Source organism: Argiope bruennichi, chromosome 9, assembly GCF_947563725.1.
Source record: "Argiope bruennichi chromosome 9, qqArgBrue1.1, whole genome shotgun sequence".
Classification (NCBI taxonomy): Eukaryota; Metazoa; Arthropoda; class Arachnida; order Araneae; family Araneidae; genus Argiope; species Argiope bruennichi.
The window spans coordinates 98517171-98540332 of NC_079159.1; the positions used below are offsets into that span (position 1 = coordinate 98517171).

The 23162-nt window shown below is 31.1% G+C and overlaps 1 protein-coding gene across 2 annotated transcripts in view; it reads left to right on the forward strand.

Moving 5' to 3' along the window:
• The window catches only part of LOC129983636 (uncharacterized), an 876385-nt gene that overhangs the window by 845179 nt on the left and 8044 nt on the right, over positions 1-23162 (forward strand). For both annotated transcript variants that reach the window (XM_056093174.1, XM_056093175.1), the window contains one exon: positions 21513-21693. In XM_056093174.1, coding sequence (XP_055949149.1) covers positions 21513-21693 — 181 coding nt within the window. The remainder of the gene's footprint in view (positions 1-21512; positions 21694-23162) is intronic.

Here is a 23162-nt window from a genome sequence, read left to right on the forward strand (position 1 = left end):
TTTGATAACACTTTGAAATTAGCAAAGTAAAATGTACTTCGTGTCACACATGAAAGTTTTTTGCCGCATGAATTAGCCGTATAAGCAATCAATACGAAATTTGAGTTAAAATAGTACAATCAGAAACGGCACGATACTCATATACAAGTGGGTAAGAAAAAACTGAATGAAAAAGTATCTAATGGGGCGAAAGTCAAGCTCAAAGAATGAGGAAAAATACCGGAAATATGCTGATCCTTCCGCCTTTTACTCCTGACCGAGGTAGAACCGTCGAAAGTGGAAGTTTTGGGATACTGAAACGAATATCTAATAAACCAACAATTATACTCTGCACGCGTGTTGTGCTTTAGCTTCATAGAGGCATTCATTGCACGACCACAAGCTATGTATGTTTCACAAATTAGCGCAGAACTGAGAGGTGGTGAAAAAAATATCAGCCAGTTTGATGCTTAACTCATTATGTTAAAATGCATTATTTGAATTTTTAAAAATTGTTTAGAAGTAAATATTCTTGGAAATTTCTGTTCTGGCCTTTATCCTCCGTGTGAGAGAAATATAATTCAAACTCTCTTCAAAAATATGTTTATATTTTTAGCCGCCAATTCAAAAAGATTATACAAATCATGGTTGATTCGAATGATCTTGTAGCGGATTGTTATGCGCGAGAATAGAATCTGGAACCTTGTGGTTCGCAGTCGAGTAACAAGACCACAAGACAAAAGTAATACTCATGTCCCGTAGCTGTTAGCTGGCTCATAAGCTTCACCACAATCTTTACAGTATAATAATGTCATCAGTCTAAAATCGGATAGATTCACATCTAGTGCTTTATCATTTAAATCATGATAAATTGTATGATTTTTCCATTATGATTAATGAAGTATAAATCATCGCATAGAGATGTTTCGAAAACAACTGTCAATTCAACTTTCATTTCTGAATAACAATGTATGTGATTCAATAACAATAAAGGCTTTTAGCAAAATTCAGGATTCTCTGTAAGTAGAACTTTTTATTTCTGTACTGTTTTGTCAGTTTTAAGAAACTCGAACGATTAAATGTAAACTTGTACACTTGACAATGTGACAGCTAAGTAACATTTTTCTTCTGGAGACCGTGGTCGACAGTATGAAGATTAAAATTTTCTCTTCATTAATTTAAGAAAAACGAACATTTGATGATTTTAATTCCTTAAAAATGAAAACTTAATTTGCAAACTTGATCAAGTGATCAAGTTTCTTCAATTGATATAGACCCAAAACAATTATAATAAATAGTAGTCTTTATGAATAGGATTTGTATAAAACCGTACTAAGGCAAGGCAAAAAAAAAATTGATAAAAGAGTATTAAGTGTCAATTAACAAGTAATATATGAAACAGAATTTTTTTAATCAATTCCTACTTAGGTCAACAATTTTTTTTGTTACTTTTTATTAAATAATTGCAAAATTGGTGACAAACTTGGCGACTATTTGGCGACAAGGCGATGTATTTGGAGAGTTTGGCGACCAAATAGAAATTACTGGACAAATTTAATTAATTAATATTTGAAAAAATTGTATTAATATCAAGTGCCCTCCACTACAAGTTTAAAAAACTGTATTTGAACTTGAGTGGATGAATAAAATGTATTTTATTAACGATTGAAAATTTGAGAGAGAGAGAGAGAGCTAATAGTAAGAATTGAAAAAATACAGAGTAAAAATAAAAGATTACTGGATTTTGTTTCGTATATGAGAAAACAAAGATGTTGTAATATATATTATTTCATTCTTGGGATTATACCTAATATGCATGCTTAAATTTGAATGTAAAAAAAACAGTTTTGTTTTAATTTGCGGCTCAATTTGAAGTATCACTTTTGAAATTGAAACGGTGACACAATTTAAATACAATGTTGTTTTTTTAATTTAAAAATTATTTCTTAGAAAATTAAATATATTATTTTGAAAGTAACTATACTACAAAAAAAATCAACAGCTTTTTTATTTAAATTAGTTGCCTGCTAATATATGTTAAAAATATACACATGGTTCAGAAAATAACCTTCTATTATCAAATGTGTAACATATGTACTAAATAAGTTACAGAAGTTTGAAACGAAACATTATTTAAAGCAGTTGTTACCTAATTATTTTAATGCTTGTTTACATCTCGAAATTATCTTGCCAAAATATGTCGTCAATAACATGAAGGGTATTTTAACAGAATCAGTTCACTACCCTTTTAGAATCAATTATTAAAGATAAAAGGCTCTGAATCAAAAACATAAATAACTAAACATTTCGTGATAATTAATGAATTCAACAATAATAGCATGTTTATGGTTCCATGGAACTCAATAACATATCATTAAAATGGCATTATATGAATTTAATATATTATGTCTTAATGATCCTATGTCCTCTTTAAAATCTGGCGGTTTATTTCAGGAATTTCAGGAAACAAGCCAATGTTGCCAATTCGACCGTAAAAAGAATTCGCTAAGAAAAGCCGGAGAAGAAAAAATAATAATTAATATATACTTCAAATCCAAAGGAGGAATGCATTCCTCCTTTATTAATCTTCATAAGCCGTCATGTTTCATGATTTTCTTATTACTCTTTCTTGCTGTCAAAGGTCTTGACTGATGAAAACCATAAGATTTCCTCCTTCAATTGACATTTATGAATGCTGTTCCACGTCATTCCTTCCACTTTTTTCTTCCTCTGCCTTTTATATTCTTCTCAAGAGACGATTTCACAAACAATGTATAAGTTACACAACATACCATTTATCACATCCAGCTACGTCGGGAAGAGAAGTACAAAGGACTTGTTTCCGTTTCCATTGCAAATGCTGCTGCCGCAGGTCCCGCCAGACTAACGCGGGTCGACATAGTTTTGCAGTTGACGAAAAGAAACCATTAAGTATATTCATTCTTTATTTTTGCTTTGCATTCTTTATTTTTCCTTTACATTCGTTATTTTTGCCCCACATTCGTTATTTTTGCCCTCCTATTCCCTTTGCTTCGGCTGGAAGAAGGAAACGTCACGGTTTGGTATCATTTATTACATCGCCCATTATAAAGTGAAATAAATTACAATTCTCCCAAAAAAAATGTTCTTTGGATGGAAGAACTCTTGTTGGAACTGTGAATAGGAATGAGGAATGATGCTGGGAATCATTTTTTGTAACCCCTTTTGAAGGGGCTGACATGACAAAAGGGGGCGCAAAAGGCATACAAATGGTTGGTGGAAACAGTCAAAAAGACGCATACATCATTTTTTTTCTTACCATGGTAGCGAAATTACCTCAACTGGGCCATTTGGATTGTATTACTTTGTCCTCTTATGAAAGGAAAAAGAAATCCGTCTAAGAAAGACGAACATGGGAAAAAAATGGGGAATGAGCATTTCTTTTATTCTACAGCAAGGACCAAAAAATGCACTTTCTTCTTCTTCCTAGCGGTTGGGCTATTAGATCTTCGAGGTTCTTTTTCACTGCCTTTGCGGTTGCGAAAGCAAAGTGTGTAGTCACGTGATATTTATCACTTGAGGATATTCAGGAAGAATTCGTGTGATTAATTTCGAATCTGCCCTAACACTTCTTTTTTTCCCGCCAAAGAAGCGGAGAGAATTAATGGTGAAGCAATAGCTTCTCCGATCCTTAGAGATCCTTAAAAAAATTCCTCATTGACTTATGGTAGTGAGGTCTCTAACTTTCACTAAAGAATGCTTAGAGAATAGGTTACATGGAATAAGAGACTAAGAAAACTAAATTAAAGATTTTTATATTCTTCTGTTATCATATAAATACTTAATTTGGGCACTACCATGAATAAAGTAGACATAAAATTTAACCCATTAGCTGCCCTGTTCGCCATTTCTTGGATTTGGAAATTTTACGTTCACCACTCGGTACCAAAAATATGTTTGATACTCCTGACAGTTTAGTTTCACTCTATATATATCAGTTAACATTATATATCGCAGAAAGTTTGTGTTCTGTGTTTTATTTTTACAAATTGAAACAACTTCGTTTCTTTTAGAATAAATTTGAAATTCCTCTTTAAGTTGGAAGGAACAAAATTGTCTTATTTGAAGCATTATAATATAGTTCGGATTTTAAATTACAATGAAATACTATACATAAATATGTAAATAAGAGGTTATAGCAGCCATCTGTTTCTTACTTTTTTTCTTCAGTCTTATTTTTTTACAGAAATGCTTTTATTGATCATTTTATAACATGATATCATTTTATGTATTTTTTTCAAAAATATCAAATATTTTCAAAACAAAACATAATTTGAATATAATTATACTGTTCCTGAAGTATGCCAAGAGAAATTAATGTTACTCAAAAATTTTAACTCGAGTTTTTGATGAGTCTCTGCATTTTAGTTATTTTGAATATGAAAAATCATTTTTGAAACTATTTCTTTCCCAACATAATGGTATTCCTACAACTATATTATTCTCTCTACTTTACTTGTGTGTTATTAATCGTATGTCAATGGCGAACAATAATTACAATCAGCATACTAGCGTACAGTCTCAGGCGATTAATTGCTGTGATGTATTTAAAGCAGAAGTCTTAGAATATCGAATGTGTAATTTGAATCCTTTTTTCCAACAAACTGAAACTAAGATTTGATTCAGTACTTCAATTTTAGCTAGAATATAAGATGAAAAAAATTTCAAATACTTAAGTCGCTGCGTTTTTTTAGTTATCCCATACATACGTTTATGAAAGTATAGACCGACAAACCCATTGACGGATTTGATTCCAAATTTGAAAAGTATCTACACTTTAGATATTAAATCTATTAATCAAATTTTATCCATCTAGAGCTTTTCGTTTTGTAGTTGTGTTTATTTGCACTCTGACAGACGGACAGATAAATTTCCTCTGAATGAATTTAGTCCAAAATTTGATGGAAATATATAAATTTGGTATAAAAATATATTCCAAATTGCATCCGTCCAGCTCATTTTTTTTTAAAATTTACCTTGCTCGTAGACAGAGACATAAATAAAAAAAAAATCGTTTTTCGGGCTTAAAGTTGTCTGAAACAAGAATTCACCGAAATATCGAATTTGAATATTTCAACTATTGCAATACTCTCCCTTTGCATATCTCGAATACAAGAAAGTAAAAAAAAAAGGAATTGGACTAATTAAATTCATTTTGTAGTCTTTATACCAAAAGTGCAAACTTTATCACACTTTTGGCGAAATCTATCTAAAGGAAATTTGTCTCTCAGTAAATATATTTACACTATAATTCAAAAACGCCACGAATTAATTCAAGGAAATTTGTATAATAGTTATATTATTAAAATAGAAACCGTGCATCAATTTTTTAAATAAAACTCTTCAAAAAGTAGAAGATTTGTTTTGCTTTCTATATTTGAGTATATTTGGTGTCATAGTCTGATTTTACTGTTCGTATTGATGCAAATCCAAAATTAATGTATTAGAAGCACAATAACTTATATAAATGAAATTTATTGTAATGATTTTATCACCAGAATTGTATTAAATTTTAAAACACATGGAAATGCATGAATAGAATTTTAAAAACATGCGATTTTCTCTGCTGCTTTTCGAAGCTAACTTGCAAAACACACCATTCATTCAAGTAATTAGAAATACAGACTAATAATCGTAGATTTGGCTCAAAATAATATTATATTCAAACATAAATTTTTGATAATATTGTTACGAATCTGTAATGCTGCTTCCCAGCGTACTTGGTTCCACCATCGGAAAGAATGTTTTACAGTCATCTGTATTTGACGGAGTCCGTGTGTCGCGTCGGAGATCCCGGAGCTTGGCGACAAACTTGGCGACTTTGGCGCCAAAATAGATTATACCCAAAACATCGAGAATTTTCCCGATTCGTCCAGTAGGAACCGAGATACGCCTCGAACGTTCCTGATTGGTTGAGAGGCTTCTAGCCCCGCCCCCTGAGACCTATAAAAGGAGGCGGCCGCGGCTGCCAGGATCATCGTAGTCGGAACCGACGGTAAAGAACTGGCCTTCCAGAAATAAGCAGAGCAGCGACGGAGTGAAGTTAGTGCTGAACTAAGCTGTGTGCTACTGTCTGCAGTAGAGTCTGTTGTATGCTGCTGTTTATGCTGCACGTCTCGGCTGAAGATAATCGTCTTCTGTGCTGTATATAGTTGTCGTCTTCGTGCTGTCCTGTGTGTCTTCGTGTAAATAAACGTCGTTGTTTTATTTTCTACTGCCGCCTGATGATTGAGCGTTCTTCACACCATATAACCCCCACTATCCAAACGAATCCCGGAAATTTCGTAACAATATGCTCTATCAAGGAAATTCTGAAAGCATTTTAATCTTTTCTTTATGGGTATTGGAGTCATTGCAACAGGAGATTTTAATATAATAAAGATTTTATACTGACATTCATTTTGCAGAATTCGTTACACATAGAAGCGACAGTCAGAATATTTATGCAATATTGTATGTTGTTTATCACTGAAATTGGCCAATGTAAAATGTAATATTTTGAAACTTATATCGTTTTACATGTAAAATGAAAATAAAATATTATTATACCGCAATATTTCAGGTTAAAAGTTCGAATTTAACTCTTTTTTTCTTCTTTTTCTTTTATAGACTTATCAAATTGGAATAGCACTAAATAATATCTTCCCTCCTATACCTATTCGGTGATATACGAGTAAAGATATTAATTAAATCCACAATAACCATGTAAATGGTTTTCTTTTCAATTGTGCCATCACCTGTGTGATCGATATATTGGTTTACAATGATGATAGATTAAAAATTGGTAAATCTGCAGTCTGTCGAAAAGAAGTTGGTTCTTGTCTTGGAATGACTTGTAAAACGGTTCCAATATCTTACCTATTATTAGAAAAAGAAATTCTTATCTAAAAAGAATGTTTGAAATCTCATCTATACTCACTAAGATTTATCTCACTATTTTTTTAAAAATTTCATAATCATTGAAAAACGTTAGAAATAATAATTGTAGGAAATGACAATAATTGCAGAGATAAATGTATGATACTAAATCAGCCTGAAATACTACAACGAAAGAATATCCAAAATGGAGATAAAACCATCTACACAAAATCCCAGACAGACGTATATGGTAATAATCCAGATGTAATGTATTCTTTCTGGCTATGAATCGAGAATAAGTAGCCTGTATTTAGAAAGCAGACAGCTTTTATTCTCAAAAGAGAAATTTTCATATCTAGCATATGAGAATACCAAAGATTCCTGAAATGTAATGTTCTTGCTTTTGCAGGCTTTTATAGATGCAGATTACTTGCAATATTCCATATTTATAATAGGTTATATGTACTAAAATTATATAGAACCATAAAGACTAAACCATGCTTTGGGCTTTTATTATACCAAATGCTGTCTTATCTATTATATACATGCGTTACGCAATGTGAGCGTCATTTTGAAGGGGACATAAATACTTGAATACTTTTAAATTATGCCCGATTTTTCTGTAAGCATAATTTTAAAACATATAGGTATATAGATATTAGATTGGTTTTAAGATGTCCAATTTTGTAATGGGTTAAATTGGCGCCAAAAGCCGATGTACATAGTAAAAGAAAAAAAGCAAAAACACTACGTAATCGCAACTATATAGTAAAAAGGGGAAAGTGTTTGACATTATTCTATTTTATAAAATGTTACTCATTTGATATTGAAAAATTAAAAGCAGTATTTGAATTTTATTTTGAAACTTACGTTGTTCAACATTTATATTTTTTACACATAAATTAAAAAAAGAAAAATTATAAAAATTAAGAAAAAGAAATATATTATTTTTTTCTAAACTCAAAAACAAAGAGAATGTAGACAATAAATAGTAAGAACTTTTAACAAAAATACAATCTGATTAGAATTTCACTCTCGTTTTAAAAAGGTAAACCACTCACAAAGTCAATTATCTTAAAAATTTAATTAAATTATTCTTGATAAAGGGAGAATATCTCTAATCCGGCAAATGATAATACTAGAAAACTTCCAATAATTCTTCGTCAGTGCTTCTGCTAGTTATTTAAGAATATTATCTTGAACCAAAACTGTGCTGCAATCTAATGTGCTAGATCGGCTTAACCTTTAATGCTTACAATTCATGTTTGAGAAGGACACTTGATAATTGTCTTCGTATTGCTTAAAAATGTTGCATAAAGTTATCAAATAAAGTCTTGATTAGTTTAAAAGTTGATAAAGTTTTAATAAATAAACAAATAAAGTTTTGCTTAGTAAAACCAGAAACAGTGGTTCTCTAATGAGCTTGCACACATAGTGCTGATTAAAGATCTTATCCCTATAAAAAGTTATATCTTCCCCTATAAAAAATTATAGGCCTTGGCCAAGGTCGTAAAATAAGAATCTGTGCAATTTGGATGTTTCAGAGTCCTGCATATAAGAAGTTTATGCTACTTAGTAGAGTAGGAAAAAAGCGGATATGAATTTTGGGCATATAATCTTTTTTTTTGATCGATTAAAACAAAAAATCTGACGCAGAACTACAATTTTAGCCTCATTTCATTCATCGAAATAGTTGCGGTTTTAAGTTATCACGTATAAAAGCAAGGGCACATTTAATGTACAAAATAACAGACAATCAAATCATTGAGGAATTTAATTCATATCATACGAATCTACTTATTAAAACTGTACAGTAAATTTTATCTATCTAGTTTTTCTATACTTTGCATATATTAAGTCTGCTTTGATTTCTTTTCGTGTCCAACGATTCGTTAAATTATCTATTCATAATCAAATAGAAAAAATTCCAAGGAAACAATCATCTTTTTGGACTTACAGGCAAGAAACTTAGAGATTAAAAAAAATCGAATCCGAGGTTTTAAAAACTGATCACAGTAATTTTATTTTTAAAAAAATATTTTGTGCTTGAGGAAGTAAAAAAGAACGTATATTTCTCAAGGAACTGAATTTCTTCATCAAATACTTTTTGATTTCAAAATCAACTTCAAAATATGTATTCAGAATATTGTCAACCTCGTACAAAACATGAAAACAACAACTGCTGTCTTGATTGAAATAGTATCCTCTGTTACTCTATTTTTTCAGAATATTTTAAGGTAGATAATGTCTAGAAAAGTTTAAAGTTAAAATAATTGAAACTTCTATAAATACATATACATTATTCAACTCACAAACGGTTCACAGAGCTTTATAGCTACTATGAATTTCAATTAAATATTTTGTGCAACTTTGTATTAAAGGCTTTCTCGGCAAAACATTTTTAAATTTTACTGGATATTTATTTCATGCTATTTTAGAAATTTTTACGGCTTTGTTCATTTTGCTATTTCACAAACTCTTCGCCGGCGTCCTGGCATGGGGGTAGCTCGTCTTCCCCGTGATCTGGGCGTGTTGGGTTCGAGTCCCGGTTTGGGCATGGTTGTTCTTCCGTTGTTCTATCTGCGAGATGTGTGAATGTGCCCTCCTGTAAAAAGGGGTTGTGCAAGCGAATGAGTGATGCGTGGGTAGCAAAGTCGTACTCTTGGCCCTAGTTGGCGCTACTATAGAAACAAGAGATGCTCCCACACCTGCTTAAAATCGCTGTCTTCGTAACCTCGGGCTTGTCCATGGCAAGTGCCATAAAAAACAACAGCAACAACAAACTCTTCAGCGTATATCTTTATGCATTTAAATGTATCTCGAAAAAAGTATTAATATTATCGATTTCTAAAAATGGTTATGTTTAAAAATGAAATTATTTGTCGTTACCTGAAGTTAAATCTTAATTGTGAATATAACAAACGTTCATGTTTTTTTTAAGCTTACCTTATATTGAAACCTATCCAACAGGGGAAAATAAGCCGAATCTTCATATCTTGAACATCAGCAATGGAAAAAAACTAGAATAAAATTCATGTATTAGAAGAATTAGTAGTAACAAAGAAAATTATTTGTTTTTTCACTTCAATAATTTGAAATGTGTACAATGCAATTTAAATATTTTAAAATTTATTAAGAAGACAAAAATATAAATATAAGTAACTAGAGGGCCTCGCCCTCCAACCCCGATGTTTCTCTTGAATTGTTCATGTCCTCAAATTAATGGGGTTTCCTAAGGGATTGATTCTTCCTCTCTAGACAATAAATGTAAATGGAAACACACTGTTTTAAAAGTGCCCTGAAAAAAAAAGGCTCATTTCCAAATAAGAAAGATTTTATCATTGGTTAAAATTTAGAAAAAATCTCATTATAACTTTAACTTTTTCAGCAAAAATAACAAAATTCAAAAATTTTAAAAAAATAACAAAAAAAAAATTTTTTTATTGTTAAAAGATACTAATATAACATTTCATGTTACTTAATTTTTATTGACTTAGAGCATCTCTAAAAGAAATATTTTTATTGCTGTCTACTTAGTCAGAATTCTAATTCCACTTCTAGATTCCACTCTGGACAGTACAACAAACCATATAAATATTGCACATTAATCTTTGCTAGAACTCTGACCTTGTGACTGTTGGTCATGGTGATAACTAGTCTTACTGAAATGGCACCTTTTCAAAATAAATGGCCTATCCACACCATTTTTTGAATCAGTAGCAATACGTGTATATGAACAGTAGTTATTATAACATTTAAACATCTCAACACACAAACTGTAACGCTCAATCTTTCCGACCACAAATCGAGAACTATCGCTGGGCGCCCGTTTACTATTTTAAAAAAGAAAGCACGATTAACACGTGTATTGCTGAGGTATTCAGACGAATGCTACCCGAAAGTCAAAAAAGTTATGTTACATGTAAAAGGTAAATAAACTGCTGGCATTAATGTTGCCACAAACGGGTTGTCTAAAAGTCGAATTAACAAATAGTATTCTTTTAAACTCATTTGCTGTTAATTTGGTATTAATTAAAGCTTTACTTTCCCTTTTTGTCATAAGTTCATCGTCAAGAATAGTAGAAATAAACTTGACGATACATTATTATACTACAACGTAATAATAATGATTTTCATTAAATATTTCAAATAATACTTACAAAACACCCTTCAATGTCATGTGTCTCGCTATCTACCAATTACAAAGCGAATAAAATACAATGTTTACATAAAAAGGATTATAGAATAGAAAAAAAAAACTTCTGTCGTTGGAAAGTTAAATTATTTTATTTTAAGAATATGTGAAAATCAGAATTTATTGCTGAAAAACGTCAAGATTTCACTTAAATTTTAAAAAAAGATTTTAAGAAAATGGCTCGAAGATACACATTTTCACCCTCCAAATTATATGCGTGCGATGTCTAATAGCTCTATATCAACTTTCCTGACTTAAAAACCATTAACAAGCACGCAGAAAACATTAATATAGACATACTTCTATAAAATTCCTAATAAAACATGCGTATATTTCAACACTGATTCTTTTAATGTATAAATATTCTGAACAATCTGCATAAGTACAATATTCTATTCATCACTTTCTAGAATCTGATCATTGAAATATTATATATATGCATAGATTTATCGGATATAAGTTTATTGATTTAGCATCATTTTACTGTCCATTACTTTTATATAATTCCAAAAATTCTTTTCAGAAGCACCAAAAAATCCTCCAACGGAACACAAATTAAATTTTTTATATATCTCTTCTCTTACCATACCGCCATGAATTCTTCACGCTTCTATAATTTCAACCCCCTCTCTCCTTCTTCCGAAAAAAAATTGTAACAAAAATTTCAAGACCTCGGAGAACTGACCTTCAGTTCCTGTACTATTTAACCAGAAGCAGAAGAAGAAAAAAAGATTATAAAAATCCCTGGAATTTTTTTCTGGATTCACATTGCACTGCTTTTAAAAGACTTTCTTTATATGATACAAACACTAAAAAAAGGTCATGAATATAAGTAACGTTCTCGGATAGAAGGTAATATCTTTCCACTGTACTTGAAAATAAAACCTTGCTTTAAACATTAAATATATCCTCTTTTCATATCAGAAAAACCTTTGAAGTAAGAAAAAAATAGTCCCCGGAATATTTTAAAGGGAATATTTCGAGCATGTTTCCTGTCTCTTTCATACCCAGGTTATTTTATATCTTGTTTTCAGTGCATTTAAGGATACCACTATAATAACCTTAGGATATGTTCTTTGGGCCCTATGAATTGGAATTTTGGAACGACCCGATGGTGTGGTTTAAGTCAACGTGCGAAAAATACGATCTAATTTAGCTTGTTTATTTCCTTATAAAGCATCTCTGGATTTTTTTTTTTTTTAAGAAAATGAGAATTTCTGTTTTTAAGGAGGTTAGATGATACGTTGAGTCATTTTTATCTTGGAAATTGTTTTAAATGGTATAAAGAAAAGATACTGCTTTCATTTAATTTTGCTTGGTTTTAAAAGTTGAACAATTTTATGTTTGTTTGTTTTTTTCCAAAATACGAAAATCCTTATGAGAAATAAATATACAGAAACGCTGAAATTGACATTATTGTATTAACCACTTGAGGTGACAAGAAACTCACTGGTGCACTTGCTAAAACAATCCACTGCAACACGCATCGAGGCCACAAAAAGTATCCGATACCTTACAGGAATCGGAAAAGAGATTTATATCTTCTAAATAAATTAAATTTCGTCCAAAGATGAGCTCCTGTAAACAATCTCAGTCGACGAATCGCGATCATAATTTTACTTTTGACAATTTCTTGCTGATGTGTGTAACACGTCGTTGACGATTCTCGGACAAACGCATCTCGACGTGTATGCCACGTCTTTCCATCTCAACTGGTTAATAAGATTCTAAGCAGATAAGATTTTTAAGCGACTATAACTATATGCATATACTTCTTATTATTAATACCTCAATTTTATTTTCATAGCTATACATAATTTGCCAATTTAAGAGTTAAATAAATTAACTTTTAGATAGGAAAATGCATAATCTTTTTATACTTATAGAACAAAAATTCACAATAATTGGATTGACTTTTCGTCATTGCATTGTGATTTAGAAGAAAAAAATCTGAGAAAGTAGTTTCCCTGAAATTTTCTCGCATACTATCCTATAAAAGTCCATGGATACCAAAAGCATTCAGATTTTATTTATTCTTTTCAGATTTCTGGATATGAGAGTTAAGGGATCACTAGCTTTATATAGAAACCCTAATCTATATAGCTTGAAAGCGTCTTTTGCGATCGAAATTTGTTAGATTTATAACTGTAGTCCTAAATTCATAAAACATTTTCATTTCTTAAAGCCATTGCTTTTTTTTTGTTGTTGTTATCTCGTTTCATACATACAAAAATACTGACCAATAAACAATCGCCTCTTTGACTGATCAGCTTCAAGATTTGATCGGAAAATTTATATTTAAGATATTAAAAATGTATCCAAACTTTATTTACCAAAGATGATCCATGTTTTAGTTATTATCTTTATATCTATACTCATAAATAAAGCTCAATGTGTGTGTGTGTGTGTTGGCGCTCTACAGAAAAGACCATTTGACCTATAGCTACCAAATTTGGTACATGTATACCTTAGAGGTCGGGAATGTGCACCTGGGGTCCATTTTTTGAATTTTTAATTAGAATTTTAATTATTAATCAAAAACTAACTTTCCCGCCAAAAGAATCTTTTCATTTTCCCCAACGCCAAATGAGTAAGGCTTGAGTTTTTTTTCCCAACATTAATGAAGCTAGGGTTAACATTTTTCGGCCGATTATTTCAAACAATTCTGTTTATTTTCTTAATGTTTGATGCATTTAAAATTAAACATTGTTAATGAATCCATGTTTCAGATTCATTCTGAAGTACTTTTGAATTAAAATAACACCGAATAAAGGAAATTAAAAATTTCTAATCTGCATAGCGTTACCCCAACTCGCGTAGAAAAATTCACGCATTTGCGTTACCGTAACTGGCGTTGAAAATTCACGCATGCGCATTGTGTTCCGATTGCTGACATGACAACCATTATCAACGGATGATTTAAATTATTTTTAGGTTAGTTGCATGCTTTTGTAATTAAATTGTATTGATGTTAGTTGTATATTTTTTGTATATGCTTATATTTTTAAGTACATCGTTTTTTAACTAGTCCACAATAAAGCATAAACCAACATATGTCAACTCCTTGATATGTTTTGCTTCAACATTTATTCGTTCCTATAGTCTATATACTAAACCTGTGTATAAAATTTTATCTATATGGCTTTTGAATGGACATTTGAATAGATTTCGTTTACAACTTGATTAAAATCCATAAATTTATATATAGACCATGCACCAAATTTAGAACTAGTGTAGAGCATTTTGGTTTATCGTGCTCACCAACAAACATATATAATTCCAAAAATGCGTTTTCCGGACTCAGGTATGTCTAAAACTTGGAGATTCATCAAAATCTCGAGATCGAATTGTTTAAGGATTACAATACTTTATCTTTGAGAAAATATGAAATCTCTAAGTTAAAAGACTTGCTTCTTAAAACATTTTATTTGGTCTCCGCTAACAATGCATGACTATGACACTGCAGGAAGTCATTACTTCTACAGTTGTTTCAGATATTCCTTTTTTGAAAGAAATTTCACTGGATAAAAAAAGTAAATTTAGTCTCCAAACGTCATTTTGTATGTAAATAAAATATTTGGTAAAAATTTAATCCAAGCTCTGTTGATTTCGGCAAAAATGAATTAAGTCATATCTTACTTCCACTGGATGCATTTATAACATACTTACTGCTTCGACTAGTTACGCCATCATGATATTTATCCCTAAAAGGGGAAATCTATTACTGGAATTCCGTTGCACGTCAAAGGAGTTCCCATTTCCCACTAACTCCATATCTTCCAAACTCTCTCGCATTTCTATAGAGTAGACATATCTTCTATTCAAACAAACCCACGAGTAAAATTTCATAAAATGAAATATGACTTTATATACTCGTATCTCAAAGAAAGTTGAGAAACCTTTTAAAGATGATAAACATACAAAAAAAAAGTACCAACCACAGCCAGCACAATAAATGCAACCGTATATAACTGTAAGCGAAACCTGTGTTTATTTGTGGATTACGCAACCGAAATTGAAAAGAGGCAAGACATACCCTAAATTTTTCATATAGTCTGCTGTATGAAAGGGCATGGATAACCATTACCACTGCATCCACCCTTCTAAAACCCCGTCCAGGCGAAACTTTTGAAAAGAATAAAAGTTCCTGAAGTATGACAGTGTAAGATGTTTTTATCCTTTTCCAAGAAATATGAGATGTTATGAAGGTTTTTTTTTTTTTTCGTTTAAAAAAATGGGGAATATGGAGCATTTGAGATGGTTTTAAGGAAGCCCATAAGAAATGGAGATATGTGGATACAGAGTATATAGGAGTGATATGAATGGTGTTTTAAAGTTATCTGGTTCGTGAAGTGTTTCGGCCAGAGAGTGTTTTTGAATTTTGGAAAAATTTGGGAGATTGGACGTCTGATAGTTTTTAAATCATATTTAAATTCATGCTGAGGTGCGGTTTTTCAAACTTAAATGTTTTTAAATCATATATATATATTAATTTTGATTGAAAATTTCGAATTAAAAATAAGAATCATAATTCCTGAAAAGCTCATATTCTAAAGTAAATTAGTATTTAAATTCAGTTAACAGTATATTTTGATTATTCCATAAAAGTTTAAGAATTTTTTGCTTTTTCTAGTTTACTTGTACTTTCTCTTTGTATTTGTAAGAACATTAAATGGAGTAATATCATTTTATCGATGACTTCAATCTTTCATCTTCTTTCAAGACTCTACAGAACAATATATGTTTATCGTAACAATATATGTTTATGTGTTTATATTTCATTTCATTCATATTTTCCCATACTTAAGTTGTTTTTAGAACGGCATTGATAGACGATTTCTTGTTCCGAGGCATCTACAAACTTGATGAAAAGATTACTTATTCAATTTTATGTCAGTAACTGATTTTCTACTTATATTCATAGACTGAAAGACAGACGCCATTCCATGGAATCAAAGAAATCTAAATCTGAACAAGAATGTGATAAATCAGGAGGTTAATTAATTTCTTGAAATAGAATTTTTAGACCAATATAATGCTTATTCTATGTGCGCTTTGAATATAAGAGAAGTTATATATTAGAGAAATGCGCACTCATATTTTACTAATTAGAACAGAAACTTAAACAAAAATTTTAAGAAAAATATAATATTATAAACATTTTCCGCCCCAAATACTTTAGTCTATAAATGTCTTTTTATCGAAGACTTTAATTTCTTTGAAGACTCTACAGAACTCTTATATGTAACATTATGTGTATATAAATTTCTTCTATCTATTTCCATTCTTAAATTGTGCGTATATAGTCACTGATAGACCAACAATAAGAATTATTACTGAGAGATATCCACCAATATTCTATATAGATCTGTAGATTTGATTAAAAGAGCACTTATTGAATTTTATATCAGTAACTAATTGTGCTTCTGAATTACCAGGTTCACGGATTGAAAGAGACATAATTCCTCGTAATCAAGGAGATCTAAAATCAGGAGGTTTATCAAATTCTTGAAGTAAAATTTTTAGACCATTATACTGCTTTTTCTGTGTATATTTTGAATTTATGAGAAATTATATATTAAGGAAATACACACCCATATTTTACCTAGCAGAAAAGAAATTTACTAAACAAATATTTTAAGAAAAATATATTATTATAAACATCATCCACCCCAAATACTCCCGTCAATAAATGTCTTTTTATCGACGATTTCAATTTTTTGATGACTTTAAAGCACAATATCCATTTATTGGAACATTATATATATATATATATATATATATTTAATTAAATCAATTTTGTTTCCATTTTTGTGCTTATGATTGATGAATGAATAGCGAAACTTCCTGCTGACAGATATCTGCCAATTTTTAATAGAGATCTTAGATTTGATTGAAGGGCCACGTACTAAATTTTATATCAGTAACTGATTATGTTTCTGAATTAACATGTTCACAGATTGAAAGATATACATAATGCCACGTAATCAAAGAGGAATCAGGAGGTTATCAAATAATCATCTAAAATCAGGAGGTTTATCGAACTTTTGAAGTTGAATTTTTAAATAAATATAAGGGTGTTTGTTGTTTTTTTTGTATACTTTGAATGTAAGAGAAGTTAACATTAAAGAAATACCCACTCATATTTTACCAATCAGGATAGGAACTTAATAAATAAATATTTTAAGAGATTTTAATATAAATTTCTACCACCCTCAATGCCCCCTTCCACCGAAAAAAAAAATTAATTTACTGTTCCTTGACTGCTGGTTACTCTTGACGATGAAATGATGCGCAAATTTCTGCTGAATTAACTAGTTAATTTCTTTCTAAAAACAGCTGAAATTTATATTCCACATTTAAACACAGTTTGCTGTCTTTTACCCTGCGACTTGAACGTTTTTGTTCTGTAATCTCATTACTCTCATTAATTTAAAACAACCGGCAATTTTGTTCATTCTTTAATGTTAGCTTTGGAACACATTTCACATTAAAGAACCATTCTTCCTTTAATTTATTGAGAAATTAGAGTTTGAAATATATTTTTTCATTGCACATCTTTCGGATCGCTACTTTAGCCGCTGACTAATTATTAATTAAATTGTAAAGACGAAAAGCATTTAATTAGTTGCATAGTTGCAATAATAAAAGGAAAAAGAACCTGTATTTTGATGACCGGGTTGTTTCGTTTGTACTAAGATGCTTTTAATTCTGCATCTAAGAATTTAAACTGGGTTGGAAACTGATTAAAACTAAGTTTTAACTGTGGCGCCAGCTGTTAATGGAAACGTTTTAATGCTCCAGATTATAAATGGCATTAAAACTTATTTCCAATTGAATGAGCTAAAGATCAAATAAATAAAAGCAACCTTTTCGTATCTTAGAAAAATCTATGAATTTTTAAAATCTGGATTTATTTCTAAAATACAAGTTGTCATTATTTATCCGTTGATTAAACTAAATTGGTGAGCTTCTGCATCTAGTTTTATGCTTTGTTTTTGTATTAAAATTTAATTAGAATTAGCTTTCTTTAGTTACTACTTGACATAGCTTTGGATTTGATTGCCGATTTATATTTCTTTCCATATTATAATCTTTGTAGCAAGTTTTACTTCATGTTTTATTAACGGAAATATCAAATATGTTTTATACGAGAAGTAGAACCATCCAGTGCAGATACTATATGACTAAAATAGTTAAGACTTAAATCTTTTGTCTTTGGTTATTTATCATAGTAAAAGTTAGAATGAAAAGCATACTTCTAATTGAATATAAAAAAGAATAATTTTCTTAACATAACTTTAACATCTGTAAAAGTAAGAAAATAAGTGATGAAATTTTTATTTTATAAAACCACGGTGACAAAATGTATTTAATTTTTAAACTGCGTAATTCTGAACCGTGGTCAGATGACCAGGACGGCACCTGAGCTGGACCCCAATTTCTAAGCTTCCACACCACACCAGCTGATGACGTTTGACCTCGACGAATTTAACGTGCCCCAGACCCGCTTACATAACGGTTCTTCGGTGGAATCGGGTCTCGAATCTGAAAACCTACAGTTCCGAAGCCGAGACCTTACCACCAGTTCACCATGGTCCTTTGTACTCTGAGAATACGATAATTAAGGAAAGAATACAAAATGCAATACAATATAAATATGAAAATTAGGAAGAAAGCGAATCAGTCGGCAAAAGAAACGCAGGTTTGGACTGATCTGCAAATAAGTCATAAAAGTCCACTGCACACACGATAGATATATATATTGAAGACGAAATCAACCCTTTCAGTTCAGAAACACTAAAGCTACTCTCAGACTAGCCTCAGCTTAAAGTACGCAGTAAATTGATTTCTTTTTATTTTCTCTTCCACTTAAACTTTACCTTTGTCCTCTCGGTTTTTAAAAATCTTTTATAATCTTTTATGAATTTTGGTTTCGATTTTTGTTGTATGTCCAAAAATGTATTTTGATTTACAGAATATTCATTTTATTTTATTAGAGTCCACTCTACCAAAAAAATGTGGACAGTTTTCTAAAATATTATTTAGTTTTTTTATAAGGAAGGCTTTTATGAGGAGGCATCAAATATAATTAATTATTATATGTAAATTAGTGGGTTTGGCCTTCCGGAAAATTTCACGCTACTCTCTAACAAAAGTACTTGTGCTATATTATCAGTATGCCATTTCTGAACAACAATTTCGAAATTAGAATGTATCTTTGGTTATTAATTTCCAAGGTCCGTCCCAAAATAGCCCTAGAACTGCTTTACGTTTAGTTTAGTTTAGTTATATTAACGTCCCGTTGTAAAGCAACACTAGAGCTATTTTGTGATGGACCTCGCAATTTTGAACCACGGTCAGATGACGAGGACGACTCCTGAACTGGCACCACCCTCTCCACACCACACCAGCGGGAGGACGTTTGGCATGACTGATTTAACGTGCAACAGACCCCCTTACACGACAGTTCTTCTGTGGAATCGGGTCTTGAACCTGAAACCCTACGGCTCACAAGCCGAGACCTTACCACCAGGCCACCGCGGCGTTAGAACTGCTTTACAACGGAAGGTTAATGTAAACTAAACTAAGCTAGGATGCGATTAATATAAAATACTAGAAAGCTGAATGTGTATTTGGGAAGCCTTTTATCTGACTGTTTAAATACAATAAGAGATACAATTTTACAATAAGAGATACAATTTGTTAAGAGATACAATTTTAGTCCCAGGGTCAGATATTAAATTTCATATATTTAACTCGTGCGTTTCTGTTCTATCGCATTTGTTGCATCTATTGTAATCGTCAAAAAACTCCAGATTTTGATGAAACGATGTTTTACACCTCCCTGAGTATGCAAACATAGAAAATGTCTGTCTGGCTTTCCGTCTGTGGCAAAGTTATTTCAAAAAAGGCTTTAAGCTAGACAGATGATATAAGGTATAGGTTCTTTATACTATATTTGTAGATGTCAACTTTTGAGAAAACTACATTCAAAGGAAGTCTGTCCGGCTATTCGAATATAAGTTACCATAACTACAAAACGAAGAGTGCCAGATGGACAAAATTCGATGCACGGATTTAGTATTTATAATGTAGACATTTGTCAAACTTGGAGCCAAATCAAACCTGGGGTTAACGGTCTGCTGGTCTGTACTTCAGAAACATGTAAACACAATAGCTAAAAAACTTGATGAATTAAGTATATAAAATTTGGTATGGGATATTATAACTAGAAGAGTCATTTTGTGTCAAATTTTTGTTTCAATAGGTTGAGAAGACAGCATCTAAAACCCTAGTTCAATTTTAGGATACTTTTAACTGCATTCAGAGATTAAATGCCAAAGTTCACACGATAGATTTAGTAAGAATGCAAGATTTATATCACAGATTAATATTTCGTAACTATTGTACGCCAATGTCATGCAAAATTTTGACCTTTGTTAGAGAGTATGCGAGAAATTTTTAAGAAGACCACATCGGCTGGCTTTCTAGGAGATCCTGACTTTATCATCAGCCACAGATCTCAACACATTTGGATCTAATTAATTGTAAAGATTCAAATTTATCAATTACATTTTAAGCCATTCATTTATAAGACATCCATGCGTAAATAGATCCTCCATGCGAGAACTGTCAAAAACTGGAATAAAAGACTGGATATTTAACCTATCCTTATTTTCATTGTTTGGTTCGATTCAGAATGGATACTCGAGCCCAATTCTCGAGTGAATGAGAAAATGTGGCAGGAATAGTTAGATGTGGGGGAAGGCGGCTAATGGGAATTTTTACTATCATCTTCACTCATGAAATGGGATAAGGCTGGAAAAGGAATTAACAGTGTATGGGCCGAAGTCACTGGATATAGTGCCGCATTGAAGAAAGACACTCGAATCTCCATGGCCGAATGATCATGGCACTGGTCTCATGATAAAGAGACCGTAAGTTCGAATCCCGCTAAAGACAATGCGATTCATAGTATGTGTAAATATTTAATTCTTTGCTTTTATGTTTTCCTTTATTTCATGTTCCAGAAGATACTCGACATTTCTTTAGTTTACCAGACAAGTGTTCTGGACTTTTCTTACTGTCTCCAGAAAAGTATTTTGTAACTTTTCCTGCTAGCATAAAAGCAGAAGATCTGTCAGTCACTGTGTTCTGAATTCAGAGTTGAGTTAATAAATTGGTTTAGCTCTACTTCTTGTGTGTGTCATTGAGTTCCATACTAAAGTAACTACGTGACAATAGAAGGATTTGCGTAACATGTAGCACTCATAAATAACCAGTTTTACATCAAATATCCCTTACGTCACTATCTCTTTACCATAAAATATTTTTCAAAAAAAAACGCTATTCAGTATAATGTTTTTATAAAATTAAAAAAAGACAATAGTTGAGTCAAGTGCGTACATAAATGGCTGAATGTCGTTCACTCTTTCAGGCGCAGTCCGAGCTGGCTGACCAGGAGACGGTCGTGTATCCGGACCAGCTGGAGAGCACGAGCCTCGCCCTAAGATTCCGCCTCAAACCGGATGTATTGCATAATGGAAAGGTCATACTCAAGTGCGTGGCGACCATCAACCACATTCACGCAGTCACAATAAAGGAAATTAGAGCTACAGGTAAGAACGTTTCAGAGATCAGACCTAAAATTAAATCCCCCTTTAGTCCCAATCGAAACGAAGAATTTTCTTTAAGTCGATTCTTCTTATTTTTTTTTGTTTGTTTATTTATTTGAATAAATAAACTTGCAAGATATTGGGAGAAGTCTACAAACTCTATCAGACGCAGAAAAGCATCATTTTTAAAAATGAAATCTGGGCTAGAAAAGCAAAGGAACGAGGTATTACACAGTGTTTTTAGTCATTGAATTATTTTCAGATATTTTATAAATATTAACGTTGCAAGTTCTTATGCAATATGACAGATGAGAGTATGACAACGCATTATTAGCAATATAATTTTGAAGTACTAACATAATATTCAAATGACTTGCCATCTGATCCCTCGTATATTATTTTTCTTGCCTTTTTTTATGTATAACCCGTGAACTTTTTACTTCACTCTCAGTTTAATTTAATTTAATGAAATTAAAAACGCTTGCCAATGCAAACCAGATTTTTTTTTTCACTTGCTCGTATATGTCGTATGGAGAAAGTATTGTAATTGTCGAAAATTTTGAACCCGAGATTTTGACGAGTCTCCACGGTTTAGACCTTCCCCGAGTTCGAGAAACATATTTTTGGAAAATGTCCGTCTGTCTAAGATAAGGATCACAGAACAACGCTTTCAGCTAATAGCTAAGAAACAAAAACAAATATAAAGTTTACCATGTAAAAAATATAGTACATCTTCCATAAATGATTGCATAAAACAAACATTTCTTCCATAAAAGATTTTATCCTGTGTATAACCGAATTTTCACCTATATGAATCATATATATTTGTCTATTAAAGTGGATCGGTCTGTTTCATTGAATAAATAAGTATTGATTATCTTTTCATTTTTAGCTTCATAAGAAAGGGAATATTTCACCGGCTATATAGTAAAGTATATATTTGAAAGTTTTAAAAATGTAACTAATAGAAACCTTTTAGAAAAAAAATTATATAATTTTTTGCCTTTTTTTCCCAAACAGGTTTTTTTTTTTTTTAAATTATGTACTTGATCTATGTTATTAATTGCAATAATATGAAATTTTTTCTATGTTTACAAGCATTATGCATCTCTTAAACCAGTTTTCATTATTTATGGGTAATAATATAATTTTATGAGAAAATTTGTGGTGGAAAATATCGTGTACTTTTCAGGCTTCTAAATTTCATACGATTAGAATTATTTTTTTAAAATATTAAGTAAATTGAATTGAAAATAAATTCACTATGATAACTGAAACAATCTTTTTTTTTTTTTTTTTTTTTTTTGCTAATTTAGAGCGATTTTATGCAAAATCCTGTTTTCTAATTATATTGATTTTTGGTTAGTAATTCGAAAATAGCATAAAAATAGATTGATTTGCTACGAAAAATCAAATATTTCTAGAAACATATTTTTATTGGATTTTATTAAGAACAAAATTACTCTCCTTAT